The 25,216-nt window shown below is 37.8% G+C and overlaps 7 protein-coding genes across 8 annotated transcripts; 4 read left to right on the forward strand and 3 right to left on the reverse strand.

Annotated features, from left to right (window-relative positions):
• The first annotated feature begins 65 nt into the window (after positions 1-65).
• Positions 66-4,676, forward strand: LOC123312118 (transcription initiation factor TFIID subunit 5). The gene is made up of 7 exons (XM_044896350.1): positions 66-287; positions 344-932; positions 988-1,195; positions 1,249-1,368; positions 1,427-1,583; positions 1,642-1,962; positions 4,106-4,676. The coding sequence occupies exons 1-7, from the start codon at positions 189-191 to the stop codon at positions 4,613-4,615; spliced, it is 2,004 nt and encodes a 667-aa protein (XP_044752285.1). The 5' UTR covers positions 66-188; the 3' UTR covers positions 4,616-4,676.
• A 74-nt stretch (positions 4,677-4,750) lies between these two features.
• On the reverse strand, positions 4,751-6,992 carry LOC123312119 (T-cell activation inhibitor, mitochondrial). The gene is made up of 9 exons (XM_044896351.1): positions 6,725-6,992; positions 6,547-6,670; positions 6,360-6,474; positions 5,830-6,309; positions 5,688-5,779; positions 5,530-5,630; positions 5,311-5,454; positions 5,129-5,260; positions 4,751-5,049 (listed from the first exon to the last, which is right to left on the reverse strand). Exons 1-9 carry the CDS (start codon positions 6,742-6,744, stop codon positions 4,815-4,817), a joined length of 1,443 nt encoding a protein of 480 aa, XP_044752286.1. The 5' UTR covers positions 6,745-6,992; the 3' UTR covers positions 4,751-4,814.
• A 417-nt stretch (positions 6,993-7,409) lies between these two features.
• Positions 7,410-10,214, forward strand: LOC123312121 (adenosylhomocysteinase). Its single transcript, XM_044896354.1, has 5 exons — positions 7,410-7,583; positions 7,649-7,839; positions 8,594-8,935; positions 9,324-9,575; positions 9,657-10,214. The coding sequence occupies exons 1-5, from the start codon at positions 7,559-7,561 to the stop codon at positions 10,143-10,145; spliced, it is 1,299 nt and encodes a 432-aa protein (XP_044752289.1). The 5' UTR covers positions 7,410-7,558; the 3' UTR covers positions 10,146-10,214.
• Positions 10,215-10,242: 28 nt separating this feature from the next.
• On the reverse strand, positions 10,243-13,706 carry LOC123312117 (pre-mRNA-splicing factor ATP-dependent RNA helicase DHX16). Its single transcript, XM_044896349.1, has 6 exons — positions 13,218-13,706; positions 12,799-13,106; positions 11,346-12,729; positions 10,841-11,059; positions 10,575-10,758; positions 10,243-10,517 (listed from the first exon to the last, which is right to left on the reverse strand). Exons 1-6 carry the CDS (start codon positions 13,568-13,570, stop codon positions 10,293-10,295), a joined length of 2,673 nt encoding a protein of 890 aa, XP_044752284.1. The 5' UTR covers positions 13,571-13,706; the 3' UTR covers positions 10,243-10,292.
• Positions 13,707-13,903: 197 nt separating this feature from the next.
• On the forward strand, positions 13,904-15,301 carry LOC123312122 (26S proteasome non-ATPase regulatory subunit 4). Its single transcript, XM_044896355.1, has 2 exons — positions 13,904-14,706; positions 14,770-15,301. Exons 1-2 carry the CDS (start codon positions 14,018-14,020, stop codon positions 15,212-15,214), a joined length of 1,134 nt encoding a protein of 377 aa, XP_044752290.1. The 5' UTR covers positions 13,904-14,017; the 3' UTR covers positions 15,215-15,301.
• LOC123312120 (cytoplasmic dynein 1 light intermediate chain 2) lies at positions 15,295-18,371 on the reverse strand. 2 transcript variants are annotated; one of them, XM_044896352.1, is made up of 8 exons: positions 18,189-18,371; positions 17,851-18,041; positions 17,570-17,792; positions 17,334-17,517; positions 17,030-17,259; positions 16,854-16,965; positions 16,620-16,799; positions 15,295-15,742 (listed from the first exon to the last, which is right to left on the reverse strand). In XM_044896352.1, the coding sequence occupies exons 1-8, from the start codon at positions 18,251-18,253 to the stop codon at positions 15,512-15,514; spliced, it is 1,416 nt and encodes a 471-aa protein (XP_044752287.1). In that variant the 5' UTR covers positions 18,254-18,371; the 3' UTR covers positions 15,295-15,511. The 2 variants fall into 2 exon arrangements, with proteins under 2 accessions (XP_044752287.1, XP_044752288.1); XM_044896353.1 differs by having other exon boundaries at positions 16,656-16,799; positions 18,189-18,370.
• Positions 18,372-18,679: 308 nt separating this feature from the next.
• On the forward strand, positions 18,680-25,171 carry LOC123310737. Its single transcript, XM_044894375.1, has 13 exons — positions 18,680-19,425; positions 19,521-20,211; positions 20,288-20,493; positions 20,694-21,035; positions 22,272-22,442; positions 22,496-22,685; positions 22,992-23,162; positions 23,295-23,646; positions 23,745-23,971; positions 24,045-24,339; positions 24,404-24,626; positions 24,724-24,878; positions 24,934-25,171. The coding sequence occupies exons 1-13, from the start codon at positions 18,937-18,939 to the stop codon at positions 25,148-25,150; spliced, it is 3,729 nt and encodes a 1,242-aa protein (XP_044750310.1). The 5' UTR covers positions 18,680-18,936; the 3' UTR covers positions 25,151-25,171.
• Positions 25,172-25,216: the final 45 nt, after the last annotated feature.

The raw sequence follows: 25,216 nt of genomic DNA on the forward strand, positions 1-25,216 counted from the left end.
ATCACATTCTATGGTTTACGCGCTCATGTCATGAAATCTATGTTCACGAAAATAACCTACAAATATCTGTCAATCATGGTCGATGGTTGTTGTAGGAAAGTGTTTGAATATAAATATTCCCAATATTTTCAAACAAGCTTCTGAAATGAAATATTGAAATATTTCCACAGCATATCAACCAAATAAAAATGAATAACGTTATAACTCCAAACGTTTCTTCGGGAGAAGACGTTAACAAATCGCATCTAGCTGCTGTGTTACAAATTCTGAAGAAATACAATTTGAAGGTGAATTAACTGGAATATTTCCGATTCTGAACGTACTCATGATATTATTATTTTAGAATACTGAAGAGCTATTCAAGAAAGAAGCTAATATAAGTGATTGTTTGGAGAACTCAGCGAATATACAGAAAGACTCCAATGTTAGTAGCGTATTGACTGGATATAAAAGTGATGGAGATCCTGAAACATACATCAATTCTTATCGCGAATTGAAAGGTTTTGTTGAAGATTCCCTAGATATCTATAAGCATGAATTAGGAATGATTTTATACCCTATTCTTGTACACATGTATTTGGAATTGGTATATAATGGACATACAGAGAAAGCTATAGCATTGATGAAGACATTTGGACCTGAGCAAGATACTTATTACCAAGATGATTTGAAAAAGTTGGCATTGGTAACAAACAAGGATCATATGAATGGAAACGAGCTCACTGATACATTTAAATCTCATCAGTTTATCATCAGAATGTCAAGAGATACATTGTCATTACTGAAAAGATATTTAAACGATAAAAAAGCATCAGTTTTATTGAACATTGTTCAAGAACATCTTTATTTTGATATGTATGAAGGTGTTGCAAGGAATAAGGGTCAGATAGATGCGACTTCGGGCGCTGTGGGTGGAGAAGCTAAGAGACAAGGTAAAATTTAGAATTTTACATGGCAATAAGTTCTGTAATTATTCATTCTTTCCAGATAACAAAATCAAAGTTTTCTATGGCATTCCAAAGGCACCAGACATACAAACTTTGGCAGCTCCAATTGAGGAGGAAGATGGCGAAGGAGATCAAGAAAATCCTGAGAAACCTAAAAAGAAGAAAGCGAAAAAAGATCCACTGTTTTCTAAAAAAACAAAGTCTGACCCGAACGCTCCTCCTCCAGATAGAATACCAGCCCCAGATCTGTGAGTTAATTCCATTGATATTAATGAAATTTAATGGTGAAAATAATTTTCAGGAAAGACAATGATAAATTGGAAAAAGTGAAGGCGCTTCGTGAGGCATCCAGAAGGGTTACCCTAGGTCCGGAAACCTTACCGTCTGTCTGCTGTTATACACTGATGAACACAAGTCAAACGTTAGTAGAAATAGGGATATTCATCTATGTAATCATATGATGATTTGAATGTTTTTAGGGTGTGTTGTGCGGAAATAACTGAAGATTCCAGTATGTTAGCGGTGGGTTTCAATGATGCAATCATCAAGGTTTGGAGTTTGGTACCGCAAAAACTCAAGGCGCTCAAATCAGCTCAGCAGTTACAGGAAGTCAATATCGACGCTGAGGACCTTATGGTGAGTTTCCACAGCGCCTGCTGTAACTCTAGCGTATAATTTGTTGAACATTCCGCAGGTGAGAATCATGAACGAGAGATCTGGTGAAATCTGCCGTACCCTACCAGGGCACGCAGGTCCGGTCTACGGAGTATCCTTTTCACCGGATCGTACCTTGCTCCTGAGTTGTTCGGAAGATTCGACAATCCGACTGTGGAGTCTTCAGATATGGACGTGTTTGGTGGTGTACAAGGGACATCTGTTTCCCGTGTGGGACGTGAAATTCTCACCGCTGGGGTATTATTTCGCCACGGCTTCCCATGATAGGACCGCGAGGCTGTGGGCCACGGATCACTACTCTCCGCTGAGATTATTCGCTGGACACTTTTCGGACGTCGATGTAAGTATTGTTTTTGTATGAAATAAGACACGATTGGGAAAGGGGAAACAACCGCTCGCTGCCAGAGTTCTCACCCTACTGCGAGTAGATTTACTGCTGGTGTGAAAGCACACTGGGAGATCACATAATTTTAGAAATTCTATGGTTCTTATTCTTTCATTATTATTTAGTGAGCATTGATGATTAGTGTTATTTGCTGATAAGTTCACTCCGTTTTTCCTCCCAAAAAAGATAAACTTCCCCTGATAACATTTAACCGTGCGACAGGCTCAATAAGAATCTTGAAGAACTTTAAAAGACACTACTGGGAAAGGAGAAACAACCACTCTCTGCTAGAGTTCTCACCCTACTGTGAGTAGTTTTACTGATGGTGTGAAAGCACACTGGGAGATCCCATATTTTTCGAAATTCTATGGTTCTTATTCTTTCATTATTATTTAATGAGCATTGATGATTAGTGCTATTTGCTGATAAGTTCACTTCGTTTTTCCTCCCAAAAAAGATAAACTTCCCCTGATAACATTTAACCGTGTGACAGGCTCAATAAGAATCTCGAAGAACTTCAAAAGACACTACTGGAAAAGGAGAAACACCACGCTCTACCAGAGTTCTCACCCTACTGTGAGTAGATTTACTGCTGGTGTGAAAGCACACTGGGAGATCACATAATTTTAGAAATTCTATGGTTTTTATTCTTTCATTATTATTTAGTGAGCATTGATGATTAGTGTTATTTGCTGATAAGTTCACTTCGTTTTTCCTCCCAAAAAAGATAAATTTCCCCTGATAACATTTAACCGTGCGACAGGCTCAATGAGAATCTTGAAGAACTTTAAAAGACACTACTGGAAAAGGAGAAACAACCACGCTCTGCCAGAGTTCTCACCCTACTGTGAGTAGTTTTACTGATGGTGTGAAAGCCCACTGGGAGATCCCATATTTTCGAAATTCTATGGTTCTTAATCTTTCATTATTATTTAGTGAGCATTGATGATTAGTGTTATTTGCTGATAAGTTCACTTCGTTTTTCCTCCCAAAAAAGATAAACTTCCCCTGATAACATTTAACCGTGCGACAGGCTTAATAAGAATCTGGAAGAAATTTAAAAGACACTACTAGGGAAGGAGAAACAACCACGTTCTGCCAGAGTTCTCACCCTACTGTGAGTAGTTTTACTGATGGTGTGAAAGCCCACTGGGAGATCCCATATTTTCGAAATTCTATGGTTCTTAATCTTTCATTATTATTTAGTGAGCATTGATGGTTAGTGTTATTTGCTGATAAGTTCACTTCGTTTTTCCTCCCAAAAAAGATAAACTTCCCCTGATAACATTTAACCGTGCGACAGGCTCAATAAGAATCTCGAAGAACTTCAAAAGACACTACTGGAAAAGGAGAAACACCACGCTCTACCAGAGTTCTCACCCTATTGTGAGTAGTTTTACTGATGGTGTGAAAGCACACTGGGAGATCCCATATTTTTCGAAATTCTATGGTTCTTATTCTTTCATTATTATTTAATGAGCATTGATGATTAGTGCTATTTGCTGATAAGTTCACTTCGTTTTTCCTCCCAAAAAAGATAAACTTCCCCTGATAACATTTAACCGTGTGACAGGCTCAATAAGAATCTCGAAGAACTTCAAAAGACACTACTGGAAAAGGAGAAACACCACGCTCTACCAGAGTTCTCACCCTATTGTGAGTAGTTTTACTGATGGTGTGAAAGCACACTGGGAGATCCCATATTTTTCGAAATTCCATGGTTCTTATTCTTTCATTATTATTTAGTGAGCATTGATGATTAGTGTTATTTGCTGATAAGTTCACTTCGTTTTTCCTCCCAAAAAAGATAAACTTCCCCTGATAACAATTAACCGTGCGACAGGCTCAATAAGAATCTCGAAGAACTTCAAAAGACACAACTGGAAAAGGAGAAACACCACGCTCTACCAGAGTTCTCACCCTACTGTGAGTAGTTTTACTGATGGTGTGAAAGCACACTGGGAGATCCCATATTTTTCAAAATTCTATGGTTCTTATTCTTTCAGTATTATTTACTGAGCACTGATGATTTTTCCTCCCAAAAAAGATGAACGACATCTATTTTCTTCCTCTGAACATTTAACCTTTTTATTTTCAGTGTCTCCAGTTTCACCCCAACTCGAATTACGTGGCGACGGGATCTAGCGACAGAAGGGTCTGTCTGTGGGATTGCACCACGGGCAACCACGTCAGGCTGATGACGGGCCACAAGGCCCCGATCCACAGTCTCGCCTTCAGCGTTTGCGGAAGGTTCCTGGCCTCCTCGGGGGCCGATTGCAGGGTCCTCGTTTGGGACCTGTCCCACGGTCATTTGGTGGCCGAGCTGACCGGGCACGAGAAACCTGTGCACGCGTTGACGTTCAGCAGATGCGGCAACATCCTGTGTTCGGGAGGGTTGGACTTCTCCCTCAAAGTCTGGGATTTCAGTAAGATCACGGAAGATATTAGTTCGGAGGAGGTTAACGTATCGCATAACCCCGACGTTAAGACTGGCGAGCAGTATTTGCTCAGGGATTTCGCCACCAAGAGTAGTCCCTTGATACACTTGCATTTCACCAGGAGGAATCTGTTGTTGGCTGTTGCGACTTTTGAAGGCGCGAATCCCTAACCGGGATCGTTGTGAAGTGGTCTTATGGGACTACTTGTAATTGTAAATATTCAAATTTTTTATTTTCCATTGAATAAGAACAAAGAGAGGGATAGAATAGTAAGAATGGTTAAAGGTAAGAGAAAAACTGCCAAATTCATATTGATTTTTATTAAAATATCTTTTAACTCTCCTTTTCTTGTCTCCAAAATTAGATTCACTACAACTCGAAATTCCAAGGAATACAAATGATTCCGTCAGACAAAACGGAATAATATGTACAAATATTGAGCCGCATCCCTTTCAAAAAAGTATTGATCTCATGTTTGTTACTCAGCAACCTCTCGCAGCATTTGATCATCAGTTCGGGAGTCACGTTATCATCTTTTCTTAAAAATTCCAGATTGAATTCATCCTTACATTTACTGTGTAAATATTTTTCTTTGTGTTTATCCCTGAAAAATTATATTTTAATCAATTCGAAAAGTTTTTTTTTGTTGTATAAGAATATGCACGAAATTAAAGACGACTCACTGTTTATAATTGTTTGATTTGATTTTTGCCTCGTCCATGTGTGTAGTTATAAAACTGACTAATAATTGACCCGGGAGGGAACTTGGGATGATGAATTGACCAGTGGGAGATACCATCAATGGTCCGGCTTCACTGAAAAAAGTCGCTGAATTACTTTGGATAAACTCGAATGAAAAACTCACTTTTCTACAACTAGTTCGAAATTTTGTAAACTATCCGGCCAACTTTTAGGAAATTTTCTGTAACTCAGGTAGTCGCTCATCGAAGTGGTGATTTGGAGTAGATTCCTTTCATACTCGCCTGCCATGATCTTAAACATAAATTTCCTGGAAAAGTCTTCATTTTAGAAAAAAAATTGGGGTAACTAAAATCAAGGGCCAGTATTATTATAGATATGTTACCTTCTACCAATCCTTATGTTTCGCAGAACCTGCGATACAGCCTTTTCGAAATTCGGTATTCTCGAAAGAACCGAGTCGTAAGTAGAGATATTCTTAATCAGCTGAAAATACTCTACATTATTAAACACATATCAGTAAAAATCGGCAGAATACCTCACTTCTAACCAATTATGGCGAACTTCAGCACTATTCAACATTATGTGACCATCTAAACTTATTCCTGTGAATGGGGCAAAAACCAGGACTTTACCTAAAATATAATCGTTAAAAAAAATCAACTCTAAAGTTGCTCCGAGAAACCTTTAAGCTGGTGCATCGCCTCAGGGTGCTGCCCAGCGAGTGCCATGAAACTCTGTAAACACCCCCTATAATGGGTTTCATTCCATCCGCAATTCCATCTTATATCCAACAAGTCCCATTTATCCCTTATATTTTCTTGTAACCTCCGTACCTCCTCGGTGAGAGGCTTGCTTTTATCGACTAAAATTTTGGCTTTATGGTGATTTTTGTGCAACCAATTTCTCAATTTCAACGAGTCTTGGGCTTCCCTAATCTTTTGTTTGATGACAAACTGGCCAAAGATCGGATCATCTTCGCTCATTTTGGAAAAATCCATTTTATCCACGTTTACCTTGATCGTTTGGGATCTATAAGTTGGCTCAGGGGGAATAGGGATTTTATCTACATATTCCGTAGATAAATTGCAACTTTTCAATATTGTCAAAACTGTTTCTCTCAGATTTGGTGATCTGATACTTATTTTTACATAATGGAAACTTCCTAGAAATAGGAGAATAAATTGGAATTCCTAGAAATCGCAAACTTTTTACCATTTCTCTCCTTTCCTTTCAAATAAAAAGGTAGGCTCATCGGTTTCACTGACCTCTTACTCTGCATAGATTCTATTATAGAACTCAACTGCTTCAAAGAGTTCTCATTTATTGTCTGAGAACAAGATTTTTTTTTAATAAGTAAACAATGGAATAATTGAAAATATTCTGATAAAACAAAACTTACTCTTTGCTCAGGATACTGCCCAAAAAGATCTGGATGTACAGCAAAGTAAAATGGCTTCAGAGCGGTTGAGATTTCAGAGGTACTTAGATACCTGTTTTTCTTAAATGTTGCTTGATAAATGAAGCTTTAAGAAAATGTTAGTTTATGAACTAATTACGACCATATATATTCAACTTACTTTCGTCTTAGATGCAACATTTTTGTATTATAATTTTCTCAAACAATGTTATTTATTTTTCAATGAGATTGAATCGGAGCTGAGGAAGAAAAAACAAAATCCATTGTTTCAGTACAAGCATAAGTTATTATGATACACATTTTATATCTTACTCCTCAGTATTGAAATATCAACTTGGTACCCGTTGAATAATCGCAAATCTAATTATATAAATAACCATTCAATATATGACACTTTAGAGCCATCCAATCAGCTGATTTGACAGAGGTAAATATAAACATTAACAGCTGATTACAAAAATTGGACCACGGAAATGTATTTTAGGAGCAAAGAGGAAATTTTTGTTAGAAAGGAACTCATCCTGTTACTTTCTTCCAGAAACAACAACTTTCCTTGTTTTTTTCACGTTATGTGAGGTGAGAAATTCACGTTGATAATTAATATTCGGGTGTTATCCAAATTTATAGTACAATCGGAAATATTAATTCATCAACAAATCTGCAGAAAAAAATTGACTTCGAGATGTGCCTTTGTCGAGGTCGCTTAAATGGTGAGTGAACTGTTTTGAAAGATTAATTCATGATTTATTTTAGCAAATAAAACATGATTTTTCATTCAAAGACGCAAATGTGCGAACAGCTTAACCGCTGGATGAGAGAGATAAGCGTATGTGTTTTATCTTTTGTCTTTCTTTCTAAAGAAGCTTGAGAAACCGGTAGTCCTCCCTCATCTGCAAAAGTGCGAGTTTGAAAATTCATATCGGCAAAATTCAGGAATATATCAACACAATACTGAGAAAATAAGCTTAGGTTTTTTTCAGAAAAGTTAATAAATATGTCTCAAACAGATTACAAAATCGGTGAGTTATTTCGTTTTTCAGCACGTGTTTGGGGAAATTATTCAACGCATTCCTTATTATTTTAGCCGATATCAGTTTAGCTGACTGGGGGAGAAAAGACATTATTTTGTCCGAAAATGAGATGCCCGGACTTATCGCACTCCGTAAACAGTATGGAGCTGCTAAACCCCTTACAGGAGCAAGGATAGCTGGATCCTTACATATGACCATTCAAACCGCCGTCTTAATCGAAACTTTGGTTGAATTAGGGGCTGAAGTGAGTACCTAAATCCATCAAATTAACCCTGCTTGTAAATAGCAGGAATATATAAAGTCATGAGCATCATCAGTTAAGAATTTCCCTCAAAAAAATATATTGGTCTTATGAATAATTATAAAGAACCGTTTTTTCAACTATATGAAAGTTTAGACAACTTGTGCAAGCTCTGCTTGATTTTTTTTGTGCTCCCTCGATAAAAATCATATTTGTCCGAAATATTATCATTCTATGAATTCGTTAAAGAGTTTTAGATGTGAAAATTTCAGTAATTTATTTATAGAACCATTCTCCAATAACTGTTAAGTTTGCATTAGAAAGAATTATTCTCTGGGTTCTATAGATTTAGAGCAAACTTTGCAATTCATCTTCCACATCTAAAAAAAGGCAACCTTCAAGATTGTGTTATGACCCTTACAGAATATGTTTGATTTGTGTAGATAACCTTTGTTCCTTCATAATATTGCACAATAGGCTGTGATGAAATAAGTTCTTCGAAGCATAACAACTGATCTTTAAACTTGTTTGGTTTTAAGATACCATCATATTAGGCACCAAATTAAGAGAATTATTTCAATTCATAGATTTATTCAAAACCTTTATAAGAATTTCAATCCTTTACCCCAATATACTGTAAAATACCTTCTAGGATAATTTTTTTGTTAGTTTAAAACTATCACTAACTTCCTTTTCATTCAAATTTTGTTCTAGATTCCAAGTTTACTCAATTCTTTATTTTTCTGTATTTATTCAGGTGAGATGGTCTAGTTCAAACATTTTTAGTACACAAGATCATGCGGCAGCAGCCTTAGTTAAAAGAGGGTTGGCGATTTTCGCCTGGAAAGGAGAAACAGAAGAGGAATACAAATGGTGTCTCGAACAGACCATCAAATTTCCTGGTGGAAAAAGCTTCAATATGATCCTGGATGATGGAGGCGACCTCACTTCCTTAATTCACGATAAATATCCTGAATTATTGGCAGATTGTAGGGGAGTAACTGAAGAAACCACCACTGGAGTCCATAATCTGTATCAAATGTTAAAACAGAATAGACTGAAAATTCCAGCCTTCAATGTCAACGACTCTGTTACAAAGGTGAATGATTCTTATATTTCATTTCTTGAATCTTGGGGTGTAAAATCCTTCTAATCTCCTTTTTGACGAACTATTTTTGAAAAAAATTTCGAAAATGAGCAATAAAATAATTGGAATGTCAACAGAAGAAGCCATAGAATTTACAGGGTTCAGCTAACTTCGCGACTAACGTCTATGACAAATGACAACCTTAGAACATAGATCTATCTATGTACCAAGATGCGTGAAGTTAGCTGTAGACATGAGCGTAACATTGGGCTGGGCATTCACGATTGAAAACGACCAATGTCGTCGTTTTCACATCTTTCAAGGGTTTTTTCGATTCCAACGTATTTTATCGCATTTTTTCGAGGGAACGAACGAAATATAAAGATGGTATCTTTTTCAGAGTAAGTTTGACAATCTTTATGGTTGTCGCGAATCTCTCATAGATGGTATTAAGAGAGCCACAGACGTCATGGTTGCCGGAAAAGTGGCCGTAGTCGCAGGTTATGGCGATGTTGGTAAAGGTTGCGCTCAGTCCCTTAGAGCCTTGGGCGCTAGAGTTATAGTGACTGAAATCGACCCTATATGTGCTTTGCAAGCCGCCATGGAGGGTTACGAAGTCACCACAATGGACGAAGCTAGCAAAGAGGGGCAGGTAAATATTGAGCCTTTTTGTAAAATTCGATCAAAAATTATGAAAGCGCATTATGTGAAATTTTGTCTACCTTCACTCCAGATATTCGTAACAACCACAGGAAACAAAGACATAATCACCGGTGAACACATGCTGAACATGAAAGAAGACAGCATAGTGTGCAACATAGGCCATTTCGATATCGAGGTAGACGTGAAATGGTTGGAAAAAAATGCCGTTTCCAAAGTCAACATCAAGCCTCAAGTAGACAGATACTTGTTGAAAAACGGAAAACACATAATTTCCCTATGCGAAGGTAGATTGGTCAATTTGGGATGCGCCACCGGCCACGCCTCCTTCGTCATGTCGAACTCTTTCACCAATCAGGTGTTGGCCCAAATCGAGTTGTGGACAAAGCCAGGAGAATACCCCGTTGGTGTTTACCGTCTACCCAAGAGATTAGACGAGGAGGTGGCAAGGCTGCATTTGGACCATCTGGGCGTTAAACTGACGAAACTCTCGCAGGAACAGGCTGATTACATGAGAGTCCCTGTCGAAGGACCATACAAACCCGACCATTACAGATACTGAATCTCTTATCAACCGTTTGTGTATGTTTTCAACGATAATTATGAAGAATAAAAAAATTTTGAAGTAAAATATATTGTTGTTGAATGAAACCCTCGGAAACATTAAAAAACCTTTTAATATCACATATATACATTGGAACTACAAGAATCATTCAGTCCTTGTGCTCCTCCCAACAGTCTTTGGCATTTTCTTATTCGTAGAATCTTCAAGTTCCCTCGGTTTGTAGTAGTGGGGGGCTACTTCCAACAGCCATTTACTTTCAATTTCAATCACCTGCCTCACGAATTCTTTACTTGTGAAAACAAGCTCATGGTAAAGAAGCCATCGTGGTAGATCTTCAAACAGTGCGCTGTTCGGATGAATAGTGACAGTCTGAAAAGAAATTGACAGTGTTAATTTATAGAAGGGTAAATACAGGTGATAAAATACCTGATTGTGTTTAACAGTTTTATAATTTCCTCCTTTCGATAGACGAGCAATGTGGTAGAAATATCCAGCAGTTATTGCTTTCTTTATGTTATCTATTTCTGTTGGGTTAGAAACCATCTCAATTTCTACTCTTTGCATCAAACCGACCAACTGTTCTCTCACATCTCTAGCTCTCCTCAAAGATCTACAAAAAAATAATGAATGATGTAAGAACATTATTGAATAATAATAAACCATTTCATATTCTTTCAAACTTAAATTTGTACCTATGTTGTATAAAATTATCGTAACACCACTGAGTCGAGTAATCCGAATCACGCCACTGGTTATATACGTTTAGGAGGCTCAAATGATCTCCTCCGATGTGGTTGAAACTCTTTCTTGCCGTATCTGCATGTATACTCTTATCCTTGGGCCTATAGAACAACGCGCCGTTCACCGAAAGCATCGCTGCAATCGTTACAATTTCCTCCGAACATTTGTACCTGGAAATGAATTAAAATCTATCTCGAAACACCAACAAATTAGGTCATATCAACATAACCTAACATAGACACTAACAAATGTCAAAATCGTTGGTTGCTATTGGTTACCGTAAGGCGTTTCTTAGCAACGGCACGCGTGACAGTTTGGCTGTCCTAGGGTAACCAATGGCAACAAACATAACCTAGACGTAACAGTTACCTAGTAACCTAGATACTGTTGGTTGCCATTGGTTACTGTAGGGCAAATAGCGTTTTTTAGCAACGGTACGATTTTGACAATTCTTACTTCTCGGAAGCCAATAACATTTTGGCCATCATGGGGTCGACCGGGAACTCTGCCATCCTCCTGCCCAGCTTGGTCAGTTCGCCGTGATGATTCAAGGCCCCCAGAGCGTACAGTTGCTCCAGGGCCAAGACCAGGGTCTCGTGAGGGGGAGGATCCAGAAAGTCGAAATGCACCAGATCGTTGATCCCGAGAGCTTTCAGCATCAGCACCGCGTTGCCCAAATTGATCCTCTGGATCTCCGGTATGGTGTTGTCCTCCATCTCGTGCTTGTACGACCAGGCCGTGTACAACCTGAAACATTTGCCGGCGGCCACCCTCCCGGCTCTGCCCGCTCTCTGATTCGCGGACGCCTTGGAGATCGGAACCACCATCAAGCTCTCCATTCCCGTCCTGGAGTTGAAATGGTTCTGTTTCGCGAATCCGGGATCGATCACGTAAATTATGTTGTCTATCGTTACGGACGTTTCTGCTATGTTCGTGGCCAGGATGACCTTCCTAGCTCCCGGAGGCGTCGGTTCGAATATCTTCGCCTGCATATCGCTCGGTAGATTGGCGTATACCGGCAGCACTATCAACTCCTTCACTTTAGATCCCAACCGTCTCGTCCTATCTGTCAGTAACTCCTGACAACTTTCAATTTCCTCCTGACCCGTTAAGAACACCAAGATGTCCCCTAAAGGTTGCGTTGCGTGTATCTGTAAAACTGATATCACGCAAGCGTCTACATAATCAGCCTCCGGGGCTTTCGTGTAGTAAATATCGACGGGAAATCTACGTCCAGGTATCCTGAATATAGGAGCGTCATCGAAAAACTCTGAAAATTTCTGAGCGTCTAGTGTTGCACTCGAAATGAGGAGTTTCAAGTCCGGACGAAATCTGGCTATGTCTTTCACCAAACCGAACAAGATATCTGTGTGGAGGGTCCTTTCGTGAGCTTCATCGATTATCATCACACTGTAGGACTGTAGATCGGGTTCTGACAGAAATTCACGATGTAATGTACCATCTGTCATGTATTTTATAATTGTTCTTTCAGATGTGCAATCTTCGAAACGAATGGAATAACCCACTTCATTGCCTAACTTTACGTTCATTTCTTGGGCTACTCTGGCAGCTACAGACATCGCTGCTACCCTTCTCGGTTGAGTACATCCAATCTTTTTACCATCGTTTGTGAAGCCTGCTTCATGAAGATATTGGGGAATTTGAGTAGTTTTACCGGATCCTGTCTCCCCCTCTATAATGAGAACTTGATGATCCCTTACAGCTTGAATTAAATCATCCCTGAATGGATAAACTGGTAAACTTATCTTAGTTTGTTCGATATCTAATCTTTTCTTCTGATATTCTGTCTGCTCTGGTTCCTTTTTTTCCTGTTTTGTCCCTGTGGAATTCAAATAAATCATGCTTTAAGATTAAGGATACTGATGAAACAAAAGTGCAAAAAACTAACCAGGTAATTGCAGAGCTTGTATGAATTCAATTTGGTCCTCTAGAAGAAGTTCATATTCGTCCTTCTTCACAGCATCCCTTGCTCCAAATCTGAACACTGCTGAAGACATTTGATCTTTTTCCCATTTTTTCTGTTCAGACAGGGGCATTTTTTCAAGTTCATCCACTTCCACATAGTCTGAAACGCCCATATCCTTGGGCATGTGATATCTTTGTATCCTTTCCAATTCTCTTGCCTTTTCATGTTCTTGCGCCAACTTCAACAGTTCCTTTTTATGCTGCCTTTCTTTTCGTTCTCTTTCAGTCAAGCTAAAAGTATCACAAATAATTAACAAGTGATTCAAAATATTCGAGTGAATATTATGAAATAGTAGAAAAAAATGTTTAATACCAAAAATTGAGTAGACAAAAATATCTTACATTTCTTCTTCAAACAAATACTCATCGTCTGCAATATCTGCCTCCAGTTCCATAATTTTGTCTTCTTTTCTTTTCTCCAGATACTTTCTTCTGGATTTAATTCGAAGGGATGGTATAATCTTTTCTCGATCTTCATTTTCCAACTTAAGACGTTTAGCAGCTTCCTCATATGCGCGTCTCTCAGAGGCCTGTACAATATTTCTTGTTTTATGTTCATCCCGTTTCTTTAAACGATCAGCAAATTCATCCCTTTCCTTCAAATCTTTACGACGCGCTTCTTCTGCACTATCTATATCTTCAGATTCTGAGCTGGTCTCATAGCGCTTTTTCTTACGTTTTCCTTCACTACTCATAATTAACAAGGTTTATTTCCTCCTTGCAGAAATATAATTGAGAATCTAGTTATCTTTAGAACTACAAAGAGATGAAAAATAATATTTCCTCTTCTAAAATTTCAAATTTTTGTAACTTTTTTGACAAGATTAGGTTAGGTCAGAAAACAGAAAACAAAACAGTGACGGAGCGTTTGAACTATTCAAGTAAACTTTACAAGTTACTTCAATGAGAGAGTGAAATGAAAGTAATTTATTTTTTTAACAACACATTACAAAGAAAACACAACTCCACTAAAATAAAAATCCCTTTTTTAAGAATTTGAATTGGATTTATTACTGACATGACATCTCGAAATGTCAATACAAAAAAGTAAACGTCAAAGCATTTTCAAGTGATTTGCAATTTCTTGCAGTGAAAGAATTAATAAATAAACCGTATTGGAAAGAATACTTATCCTTTAAAAAATGGTGTTAGAAAGTACAGTTATTTGTGTAGATAACAGTGATTATATGAGAAATGGTGACTATTTGCCAACTCGTCTTCAAGCCCAACAAGATGCTGTAAACCTAGTATGCCATTCTAAAACTAGATCTAATCCTGAAAATAATGTTGCTTTATTAACCCTCGCCAAAGTAGAAGTACTGGTTACTCTTACTAGCGATGTGGGACGAATTTTATCGAAACTCCATCAAGTCCAACCTGATGGTGACATCAACTTGCATACAGGTATCAGAATTGCTCATTTAGCACTGAAACATCGACAAGGCAAAAATCACAAAATGAGAATAGTTGCCTTTGTTGGAAGCCCAATTGCTACCGAAGAAAAGGAATTTGTTAAGTTAGCAAAGAAATTGAAGAAAGAAAAGGTAAATGTTGACATAGTGAACTTCGGAGAGGAAGCAACTAATACAGAAATCTTGTCAACCTTTATCAATACATTAAATGGAAGAGATGGTAGCGGAAGTCACCTAGTAACAATCCCTCCAGGTCCTCATTTATCCGACGCTCTTATCTCCTCTCCAATTATACAAGGGGAAGATGGAACTGGTGGAGCAGGCCTTGGAACTTCTGGTTTTGAATTTGGTGTTGATCCTAATGAAGACCCAGAGTTAGCATTAGCTCTCAGGGTTTCTATGGAAGAACAAAGGCAAAGGTAGTGTATTTCAAACATTTTCACTAGTGAAGAATTGAAGTATTGAGTATTTTCTTATTATAGACAAGAAGAGGAAGCTAGAAAAGCCAGAGAGGCTTCTTCTTCAGACTCTGAAGCTAAGGTTCCAGAGATCAAAGAAGAAAACAGTGATGAAGCCATGTTGGAACGAGCTCTAGCAATGTCTATGGAACAAAGTGAACCAGAACCTAAAGTACCATCAGCTGTAGATTTTGCCAACATGACTGAAGATGAACAGATTGCTTTCGCTATGCAAATGTCAATGCAGGATACCCAAGAATCATCAACTTCAGCTGTAAAGAAGGAGGAACCCATGGAAGTGGAGACAGACGATGATTACTCTGAAGTTATGAACGATCCTGCATTCTTACAGAGTGTTTTAGAGAATTTACCTGGTGTAGATCCCCAATCCGAAGCAGTTCGTCAAGCGGTCGGCAATTTGAAGGATAATAAGAAAAAGGATGAGAAAGATGACAAATCCAAGAAGTAATTTTTTATTTTTATTCAACATATTATAATTTAGCTTGCTTCAAGAAGTTATGTGGAGTTTCATATAAATAAAACAAGAAATTTGATATTTCCAATTATTTATTTGGACTGATGTTCAATCTGGGTGAATAATTCTAAAAAATATTATTTCTATCTAATTTCGGTGAATATATTCTAAAATAAGTTACTTCATCGATAATATATATTATGTACTGAATCATTATGAATGAATTGATTAATAATAAATAAGCCTAAGTATTAAATTTTGCGGATAATTAATACTAAGAATAATAGATATTCAGCAATCTGAAGAATTGAAATCACCCCCCAGAGACTTCTTTGCACCCCTAGATAACCTATCTAACTCAGCAGCGGCGTCAGAGCGCATGGCTGCTTTATCAGGTAGGGATTCTGAACCTGATTTCGAACTAGAGCCAGGAGTGCTACTCTTCTTGTTCAACAGGGAATTGAAGAAGTTAGCTAGCACCCCTTCGCCTCCAGGTGAACTAACAACCTTGGAACCATCAAGCTGAAAAGAAATAAATATCAACTCCCCCAAAAATGGTATTGTTCTAGTTTCACACTGAATCTTGAACAAATTCGATTTTATCATCCCAAAAAAATTCCCCAAGGTAGTTCAGAAACGCTGGCCAATACTAAAAAAAAATCTAACAGTGGAGACATATTTTTTTAAACTATATTTGTGCCTTTTAATGCCAAATTCAAGTGATATAGAAAATTCATGTTGTTTTCAAATTTTTTTGACATTTGGGAGTTTCAACCATAGAGAAAGGTCTCTGGTTTCTTCCATAGATGGTTTCGTCATAGAGGAGCTACAAATAACTATTACAAAATTAGACTTCACATAGAGCTGAATTAAAGCACAGAAACCCATAGTGGTTGAGAATGTTCTGTGAGGAAACCATAAATGTGAGAACAGAACATAGTAAATGATAGAAGTAAGAAAAACACCAGGAAAAACTCCCAAATAATGTCGAAACATTCAATATAAATCTTCTATCACTTGGATTTGATAGTAAACACCACTCCAGAGATTGTTAAATGATTGAGGCAACTGAAAGGCATATATATAATGAAAAAAAAAATGTTCCAATGAGTTTTTTGAACAAGTATTTCTGAACTTATCCATTGATCTCCAAATTTGATTTCAAAATTTCTTTGGTCAGTGCATAGACTTAAGAGTAATAGGTCTGAAGCGATCATAGCTATAAAAATGAAGTACCTTTTTATTAAGGATACATGAAAATACAGAAGCTGTTGCGACATACATCCAGCAACAATATGGAGACAAATTTTCAGAGTAACACACAACCTTACCCATGCATTTAATCACTTAGCTTCAGCCACAGAAACAACAGGTAAAATTTCGGAAAAAATAACTTTACCTTTCTAGGTGGCAATATACTGGGACCAGATCTTACCGTTCCTTTCACCAATGGGGAAGACCTTATGGAGTCTGACGTCCTTCCTGAGGGAGGTCCTCCACCTGCCAGTAAAATTTGTTGCATTCTGACCAAAAACGCTTGTTCATCTTCGGCTAAAAGTTCAGTTTCTCTGCTAATGGTCTGAAAATTACGAAAGTTTCATTGCAATGAAGTTGAAACTGCCCTATGACCTACCTTTCTAGCGATAGGCTGGACAATTATGTCCCTATAATAATCTTCAGGTTTACAGCTGTGCATGTTCTCATACAAAATACTTATTTTCTTCATGTTATCCCAACCTGCCGGACTGCAAAAAATAATAAGAAAACAATTCAATCATTATAATGAAAACAATTTCAGAGATTTCTTACATAAAAACAGCATCTTTCTCCACCACCAGTGCTGGCGTCCTGAATGGAAATCCATAAATACGATGTGTGAGATACTTGTACAGCAGATCGCAGTTCTTATCTTCTTTGGCGCTGGTGTAAAACAGTGCTGCACCATACTGAAGACAGAACCGTCGAACCCAAGATTGCATAAAATCTAAATGTTCATCCCTATAGTCATGCTCCTTCTCTAGAGTTTGCATGTAATCTGTCTATAAAAAAATATTCTTACAAAAATGAGTGGGGCTATAATGTGATGATAAAACAACAAAAGTCCAAAAGTCACCTTTGTTACTACAACAACGATATCCAAGCCCAAATTATTGGTCAAAGTAGCCTCAGGGAGTTGACCATCCTCATTATCACCATCTTCATCTCCAAAATTTCTGGAACTTCTCTTCATTGGGGAGGTAGGATCAAGTTCATCCCCTGGTTCAATGTAATCTTTCCATAATTTCACAAGTTGCTGTCTGAAATTTAGGGTTATATAATGTCAACCCATTTTCACCTTTGAATCTATACCTTTTGCTTTGTCTCAAATCTACATCAAGTTCTAATTTATCCAAATGATCAGCTAATACAGATGCCCAATGTCTTAGCTGCTCTAAAATTCCCCATGGAGCTGTCATTGTTACTGTTAAGATAACCAATGTATCAGCGAAAGTATCTTTGTTTAGAGCAAATTTCAATAGATTGGAATGTCCCGGATCGCCGTCTAAGACCCAAACGCTCAGCCGTGTATGATCTTAAACACAATTGTTACAGATAATGAGGAAATTTTTGATGATACTTCATAACAATACCATCTCTATATTCATCGCGAACATCTATGTAAGCATATTCAAGACCAGACCCTTTTTTGGGATCCTCCACTCCTTGAAGCTTTGCTACCATTGTAGTTTTTCCTGATTCATTGTCACCCAAGACCAGAATCTGCTTGAAAGATGGCAATTTTTGGTTTCCATGATTCTGAACATCGCTCAAAATTTGAGACCTGAAAAAGACATGCATTCAGTGGATCTTCACACGAAATACTGTCAGAATTTCTATAGTAACAAAATAATTTTTTATTGTGATAGGGAGGATTGTGAATTAGAAATTCAGGGAATTTTCAAGTCACTAGTGAAAACAAGGTTTATACCAAATATTTTTTTTTGGTGTTTCAACCGATTTCAAATGTTCTTTAGTATCTTCAAAGGGTGGCATGGTCAACGGACTGATGTTAGAAGGGAAATCAATCAATTATTTTGTATAAATATTCTACAACTCCAAAAAACTCAGTTCACATATTTTTCATACGGATGAATTTGATTGACAATTACTGATGGTTTTGAACTACTGTTCGGAACAACCAAAGAGGAAAAAAGTTAATCTTTGGAACAACTAAACAAACATAAACTAAAACTAGTGTGTATGTGTTATAAGCATATGTAACTACATAACACTATACTAGTGAAATCAAAGCAAATATTCGCTTGCTCGTTGATTGTATATGGATAGTGTAAATATTCTTTAGTAATCGCTATATTATAATTAGGTCGTAGTTTACAAAGTTCCTCATTGTAGTTTATGTGGTGGTAGATCTAACTTCTCGTATGACAAAATATTTCACAACAAACTGCTGTCAAAATGTCAAAGATCAGTTTGTGGTTAGAAATTGCAGAGGAAGGTTGCGGTTGCACAGTTCAAGGATACCGTTTGTGAATTCGTGTGATCCTGTTGAAACTTGTTGGAGATTAGGAATTGATATCATTTGGGGGAATTACAACGAAACGTTTATAAATCTATAATATCGATAAACTTCTAAATTCTATCAAGAAACAACTGTTTTAGTTTACAATCTTTCTAGAATTTTCTTATTGAAATTTTTAAAAGTTAGTTAATACTTGATGGCTAAATCTGATATGACTAATTCAGAAGAAGATGGAAAAAATGTTGGTATGGAAACGGAATATAGTTGCGGATCCTCTAGAAATGAAGTCGAAAAAAAGACGAATGATTTATCTTCTGATAGTTCCAACGATTCCCTTTGTGTTGCCAACAAAACCCCGAAGATTTCTACTCATATAAGCATCTTTGTTGCCTCCTTAATCAAGAATTTAGTTGCAGCATCTGAGAATGACAGAGTTCAGGCGGAGTTAAAATATAAAGTCATTTGTGATAAGTTATATCAAATGAAATTGATTGACGAAAGTTATCAAATGAAAGAATTCGAGAGTATTTTGACACAATATCAGTACGGTTTATTCAATCTTTTTACATCTAAGGGAAGACCTTTACCTATGTATCCTGTGTGGCTTGATGAAAATCTTGCGACTTCTCATTATCATCGCCAGTTTGAAGAATTGGAGTTCATTGCTGGAGGTGGGTTTGGAAAGGTAGGTTTTTTCTTTCGAATATGTACTTATTTTTTATGTATTATCAAAACTCTGGACTCTAGTATCTTATTCATCTATCCTCAATTTTATTTCAGGTTTATAGGGTGAAACACAAATTGGATGGAACAGAATATGCAGTCAAGAAAATACCCATTCGTTCAGAAGGCTTAGAACATGTCAAAAATTACTTATCAGAAGTTAAAACTTTTGCCATGGTGAATCATCCAAATGTTGTTCAGTATAAAGCGGCTTGGCTTGATATGGGTGTGAGTCAAAATCCCAATATGCTTACAGAATATGATGATGAGGAAGATGAGGATGAATACATTTCTCCAGAAACCACCGAGCACAAGGGACATCACCTAAGTGAGGAATATCTATACAACAAAGAAATATCAAAATCCTTCTCTAATAAACCCGGTGAAGATACATCAGATTTTGAAATTGTTTTTGAACACAGCTTCAACAATATTGAATCCCGCTGTACTTCCTCCAATCATTTTGAGAAAAAATCAAAAAGGACAAGACAGAGTAGTATTTCAGAGGGGGGCCACGCTTTGTGTCCTTTGGATCAGAGAGAAATCGATGAGATCAGGTCACAGCAAAAGAAACAGGAAAAATGGGCGACTTTATACATACAAATGGCTTTGTGCCAATTAACCTTGAAGCAATGGTTGTCACAGAGGAATAGTTCAGAAAAGAATATCGATTCGATGAAAGCCTTAGTGCCTGTGAAGATTGTTCAAGATTCAGTAGTGCGAGAAATTCTTAAACAATTATTGGAAGGTAGGTTGTCATTTCATTTCGAGGGTTATGTTTCAGGTTTCGATACACTTAAATTGATTTCATATCATTTTTTCAGGTCTTCAATATATTCATTCAAAGAGAATAGTTCATCATGATATCAAGCCAAGCAATATATTCCTACAGACGGATAATGGAAAGTTGCTGGTACAGTTGGGGGATTTTGGACTCGCATGTCCCTTACAGAGTGCTCGTCACAGCTTGGCATTTGGTACGAAATTATATGCCGCGCCCGAACAACTTGATGGGAAATGTAATCCAAAGGTAAGATAAATGTGATATTATAATTGATTTGGAAGGGAAATTGTTTATGGGTTAGAACCATAGAAATATATCAATTAGGTCAGGGTCAGACAAATATTCTATGACATTTATTATCACAGAACTTCATTTGTCGTTTTTCTACATAGACATAGAGAATTCATGATGACTAAAAAACTAATTTAAATATTTTTTTTTTTCAGAGCGATATGTACTCTCTAGGAATTGTTCTTTTTGAACTTGTAGAAACTTTCACCACAGACATGGAACGGAATAAATGCATTGAAGTATTGAAGAAAACAGGGTATCTACCACCGCGCATAGAGATGCAACATCCGCAATTCGCCGAGATCATCACAAGTCTCGTAAAAAAATCGCCTCAAGAGCGACCTAGCGCTTATGAATTACTTAAAGAAATATCAGATAATTCAGCATCTGCCAACTTGGAATTACAGGAATTAAAGGACAAGTTAAAAGAAAAGGAGGAGGAAATACAAAGGTTGAAGGAGTTGTTAAAATTAGCTGGAGTAAATAGCAGTGGAAATTAGACATGAAGTTGATGTCTCAACCAATTGCGGTTGTCATAAATTGTGATAGCGTTGGATCGATTTTTGTTTGTTTTATGCTTGAAAACTGATTTGGGTTAGTGAAATCAAATTTTCTAACGCGGAAAAATTTGCCATGCTCACTTATTTATATCAATCAATATGTTAAATTATCTGTTATCGAATTGATGCTCATATTCGGGTTGATCATGAATTACACTTTGACACTTGAAATTGAACTATAAGATGAAAATTCATAAAATAAATCATCGATAATCGTATCATTTATGTCGTTGAAATTTTGTTCAATTTTACATATCTCTTCGAAAAATTACGTTTTGAAAAATTTTATGGATGATGTTCTTGGTATTGTCTATGTGTTTTATCAATTTCATTATTTTTTTACCACATCCGTCTCGAATTATTTGATTCCTGAATTTCTGTTTGCGGTACACATTATCCTTAATCTTGTCATTACATTCGGACCTTTTTGAATTTGTATGGGTGGATGTGAGTACCGCAAATTGGAAATTGAGTAGCATTTTTTCCAATCAAGTCTTAGATTTTTTTTGACTTGAGCGAGATCGAGTTGTAGTTCAATAGTTCAGTATTATAATCATGTTCTTGTAATTTATGCGACTGAGTGATTTGTTAGGTTCCAAATGTTTTCATATGGAAACAAATCACATAAGATTTGTAAGTTGTTCCTTATCTTCTCAAATTTTTAATATTTATTTATAGTGAAGTTTTTGCAGTTATGGTAATGGAATCACTTCCGTTTATGAATTAGACAGGTAATGTTACTTTTTACCTGGTTGTGAAGAGCTTGATGACTCCAGTTATATGGACTTTAATAATAAATCTGGAGGGTCAAGCTTGGTATTTTCATATTGTGAAATATATATTTTGTAGTATATACATTGTACATTTTATAGAATTAACAGTGTTATACAATACCATGACTGATTGTGAATGATTCGAGTTGAATTGTGATAAATAAATTGATAATTTTTTTATATATGGTACTTTTATTTTTCTTTATTACGACACACTATACTTGTGAACTCAAGACCGAACGGCTACATCGAGCTCCATGAAATTTTCAGATTTATTACTAGAATATTTGCTCTTTCAGATTATGTATCACATTTTCATCTACAATAATTTTCCTGGAAGATACGAGACTCGAAAGTTGACCATCGACAAATCCCGAAATTGATGGGGTAATTAAAAAAATTAATTTTATCGTTATGGCAACGTGTACTGATCAAACTTCACACTGACGTTGTCGAGATTTTTATTGGCGTTTTTTCAAGTCCGCCAGATTTGTTTGATCGATTCTTCAAAATGGCAGAATATCCACCGCGATCATGTGGGGACTGTCCCCACATGGCACACTTCGAAAAGGTTCATTCAGTATTGGGCCACACCTAACATTTTTCAACTTTTCGAAATTTTAGGCTGCGGATCCGAAGCATTACATTCCGGAACACACCGTTCCTAAGCCACATATGGAATATCAGCAGGATTACGTTAATACGAATCCTCAATTGGGAACAACGAACACCTTCAATCCTCCTACCCTGGCCAATGCTCCTGTGAAAACCGTAAACTGCGTACCTGGTTGTGAGCATTCCGATCATAATAAGTGTAAGTTGCCTGAGTTTGTGAAAAGTAGGAATTTCATCTAGATATAGTACTACGAAAGATCTGCGGAGTACCCCCAAGAAGATATCGTACTATATACTTCAAATGGTTCAATCGTGAAACTATGTCTATTAAGATATGGGTGCTAATATGTTTCGAAATATTTAGTACAATTATTGGGGAGCTTATCAAGGAAATTTATTTATATCCTGTACAGGATATAAATAAATTTCCTTGATAAGTAGATGGATTGCTCAAAATATTTCTAAATCGTTTAATGCTTACAACCTTCTACAAAACTTCTTGTAGCCCCGGAAGGGCAAGGATACACCGGAGGAATTCCACCCTGTAGCGACCCCTGTTTGTCCCAGAATCCCCCTCCTCCCCAAGAACCCTGTCCAGATACTCCCTACAGTCTAGAGAACACTATACCAAAGACACCCTGCGAAAAAGCTAACATGAAAGGGATACTAAAAAAAAGTAAGTTCAGCTTATGGAAGCACACAACGATTTGGAAGAAATTATCAACCATTTAATGAGAAAAATTTTGGGTTTAACAGCTGAGGAATAGAAAAAAACATCGATTCTACTTATTTGTCAATTTTTTTTCAGAAGCCGCGGACCAAATCGAATGCGAATGTCCGTTAACCATGGCTTCCATCCCAAGATCCAGACAGGAAGATCCAGGTTCTGAGCTGCCTTGGGCGACTAACCCCAACGACAGACCTCCCTGCTACCTACCGCAGCCCGAAGATAAGATACCGAGCAACAAGGAGGATGGCATGGGCCCCGTTGGACCTTGGGCCACTGGAAGGGTCGATTGGGGACCCCTCAAAGGCCTCACCGGCACCAGACCTGTCGTCGATCGTTATTCAATCGCCAGATACAGTGAGGGGGAATGGCGACAGCACAATAAAGACATACTGGAGGGAAAGGGGGAGAGGGCGGTTCATAGGAATAACCTGTAGGTCTATTTTCTTTCAATTGACATCGTATTCACAGTATTTAGCTCTGTGTAAAAGTGCAGGAGGAAGCTGAATTATAAGATAACTTATCTTGTAGGATAGAGTGGAACAGCAGGCAATGCATGGCGCAAACCCAAGCCGATGCCCATAAGAACCAGGAGGACAGCACCAGGAGGCTGGAACAGAGGGAGAAAGAAGTTCATCGTTGGAAATGTGAACTGGAGAGGGCCATAGCCGCAGCGTCCGAAGAAATAACCTTCATGGAGGAACAACGGAGAAGGTTGAAACAAGCTGCAGCTGTTCTTCAGCTACCCGAGTCAATTTGTGAGTCGAACCTTACACGAGCTCTATTTATTCTACCTTTATTCTTCGAACGAATGCATGATTCTTTCCACAGCGGGTGAATGCCTGGAGAGAAGAACCGGCAGATTGGACAGCGAGCTGGTGAGAGACGAGGTGGAAGTCGAGCTGATGAAAGAGCGAGCGCTTTGCGACGAAATCAGACAGCAGTTCATCCAGACCCTGAAAGACGTCGAACTGCAGCTCATCGAGGACAAAACAGCCAAACAGCGACTGGAATCCGACTGGAGTGACAAGAAACAGGCCTTCGAGCTGGACTCCACTGGCAGGAGCCTCACCTTGCGCTCGTCCATCCTTATGTTCAAACCTGGCTCCGTTATATTTCCTGGAGAGTGAGTGTTTTGATAGGAATAGGTCACTCGGTTCGGCCATTTTCATTGATAAGCGACTTTTCAGTCAGTCTTCTCCGGAGTATTGGGAGCATTTCACGAAAGAGACCCTGCAGATGTCCGAAGCTACCAGACAGAGATCTGCAACGCTGAGGGGTACCTTGGACGCTATACTAACAAACGCCTCGCGAGATCTAAGAACTCAAGCGGATAAGGTCGAGCTGATTTTGTCGAAGAGGATACAGTGCCTCATCGAGGTCACTGATAGACTCGAATCGGAATTGAAAAAGGTATCGTATCGTTTCTGATGCCGGAAAGGTTCATTTTATACTTTCTTCTTCATCCAAGACACTAACGTGATTTTCATTTGTCCACTGTAACTTTCAGACCCTGCAGAAACTGGCGGACGTTGAGAAACTGATCGACGATTTGCAGGCAGCGATAAGAAGGATGGATCTTTGCCTTAAGAAGGCGCAAACTAGATTAGATTTCAGACTCCAAAGACAAAGGGTGGAGAACTGTAGGGATGAGTGCCATTTCGGGTGAGATTTGAAATACATCCCCGTGTGTAGCGAAATGAATGTGACATTTCAACAGGCTGATAGAAGAGGTGAAGATGATTGGCGAAGAAACAGCAGCCTTGGCGGCTCAGTTGAAGCAAGCGGAGGATAGTCAAGCGGAGTTGATAACAGGAAGAAACGAGTTGGAAAATGAGATCATGAGGAAGAGGAAATCCCTGGAAATAGATCGGTTCAGGATTCAGCAGTTCAGAAGTTACTATCCTTCGGCCACTGCTCTTTCTGGATATGCTTGATTTGTATTCTGATTGGGGAAACAAATATATCCTATTTGCACTTGAATATCTGATAATTATTAGCGA

The sequence above is a fragment of the Coccinella septempunctata genome, chromosome 4 (genome assembly GCF_907165205.1).
Source record: "Coccinella septempunctata chromosome 4, icCocSept1.1, whole genome shotgun sequence".
Classification (NCBI taxonomy): Eukaryota; Metazoa; Arthropoda; class Insecta; order Coleoptera; family Coccinellidae; genus Coccinella; species Coccinella septempunctata.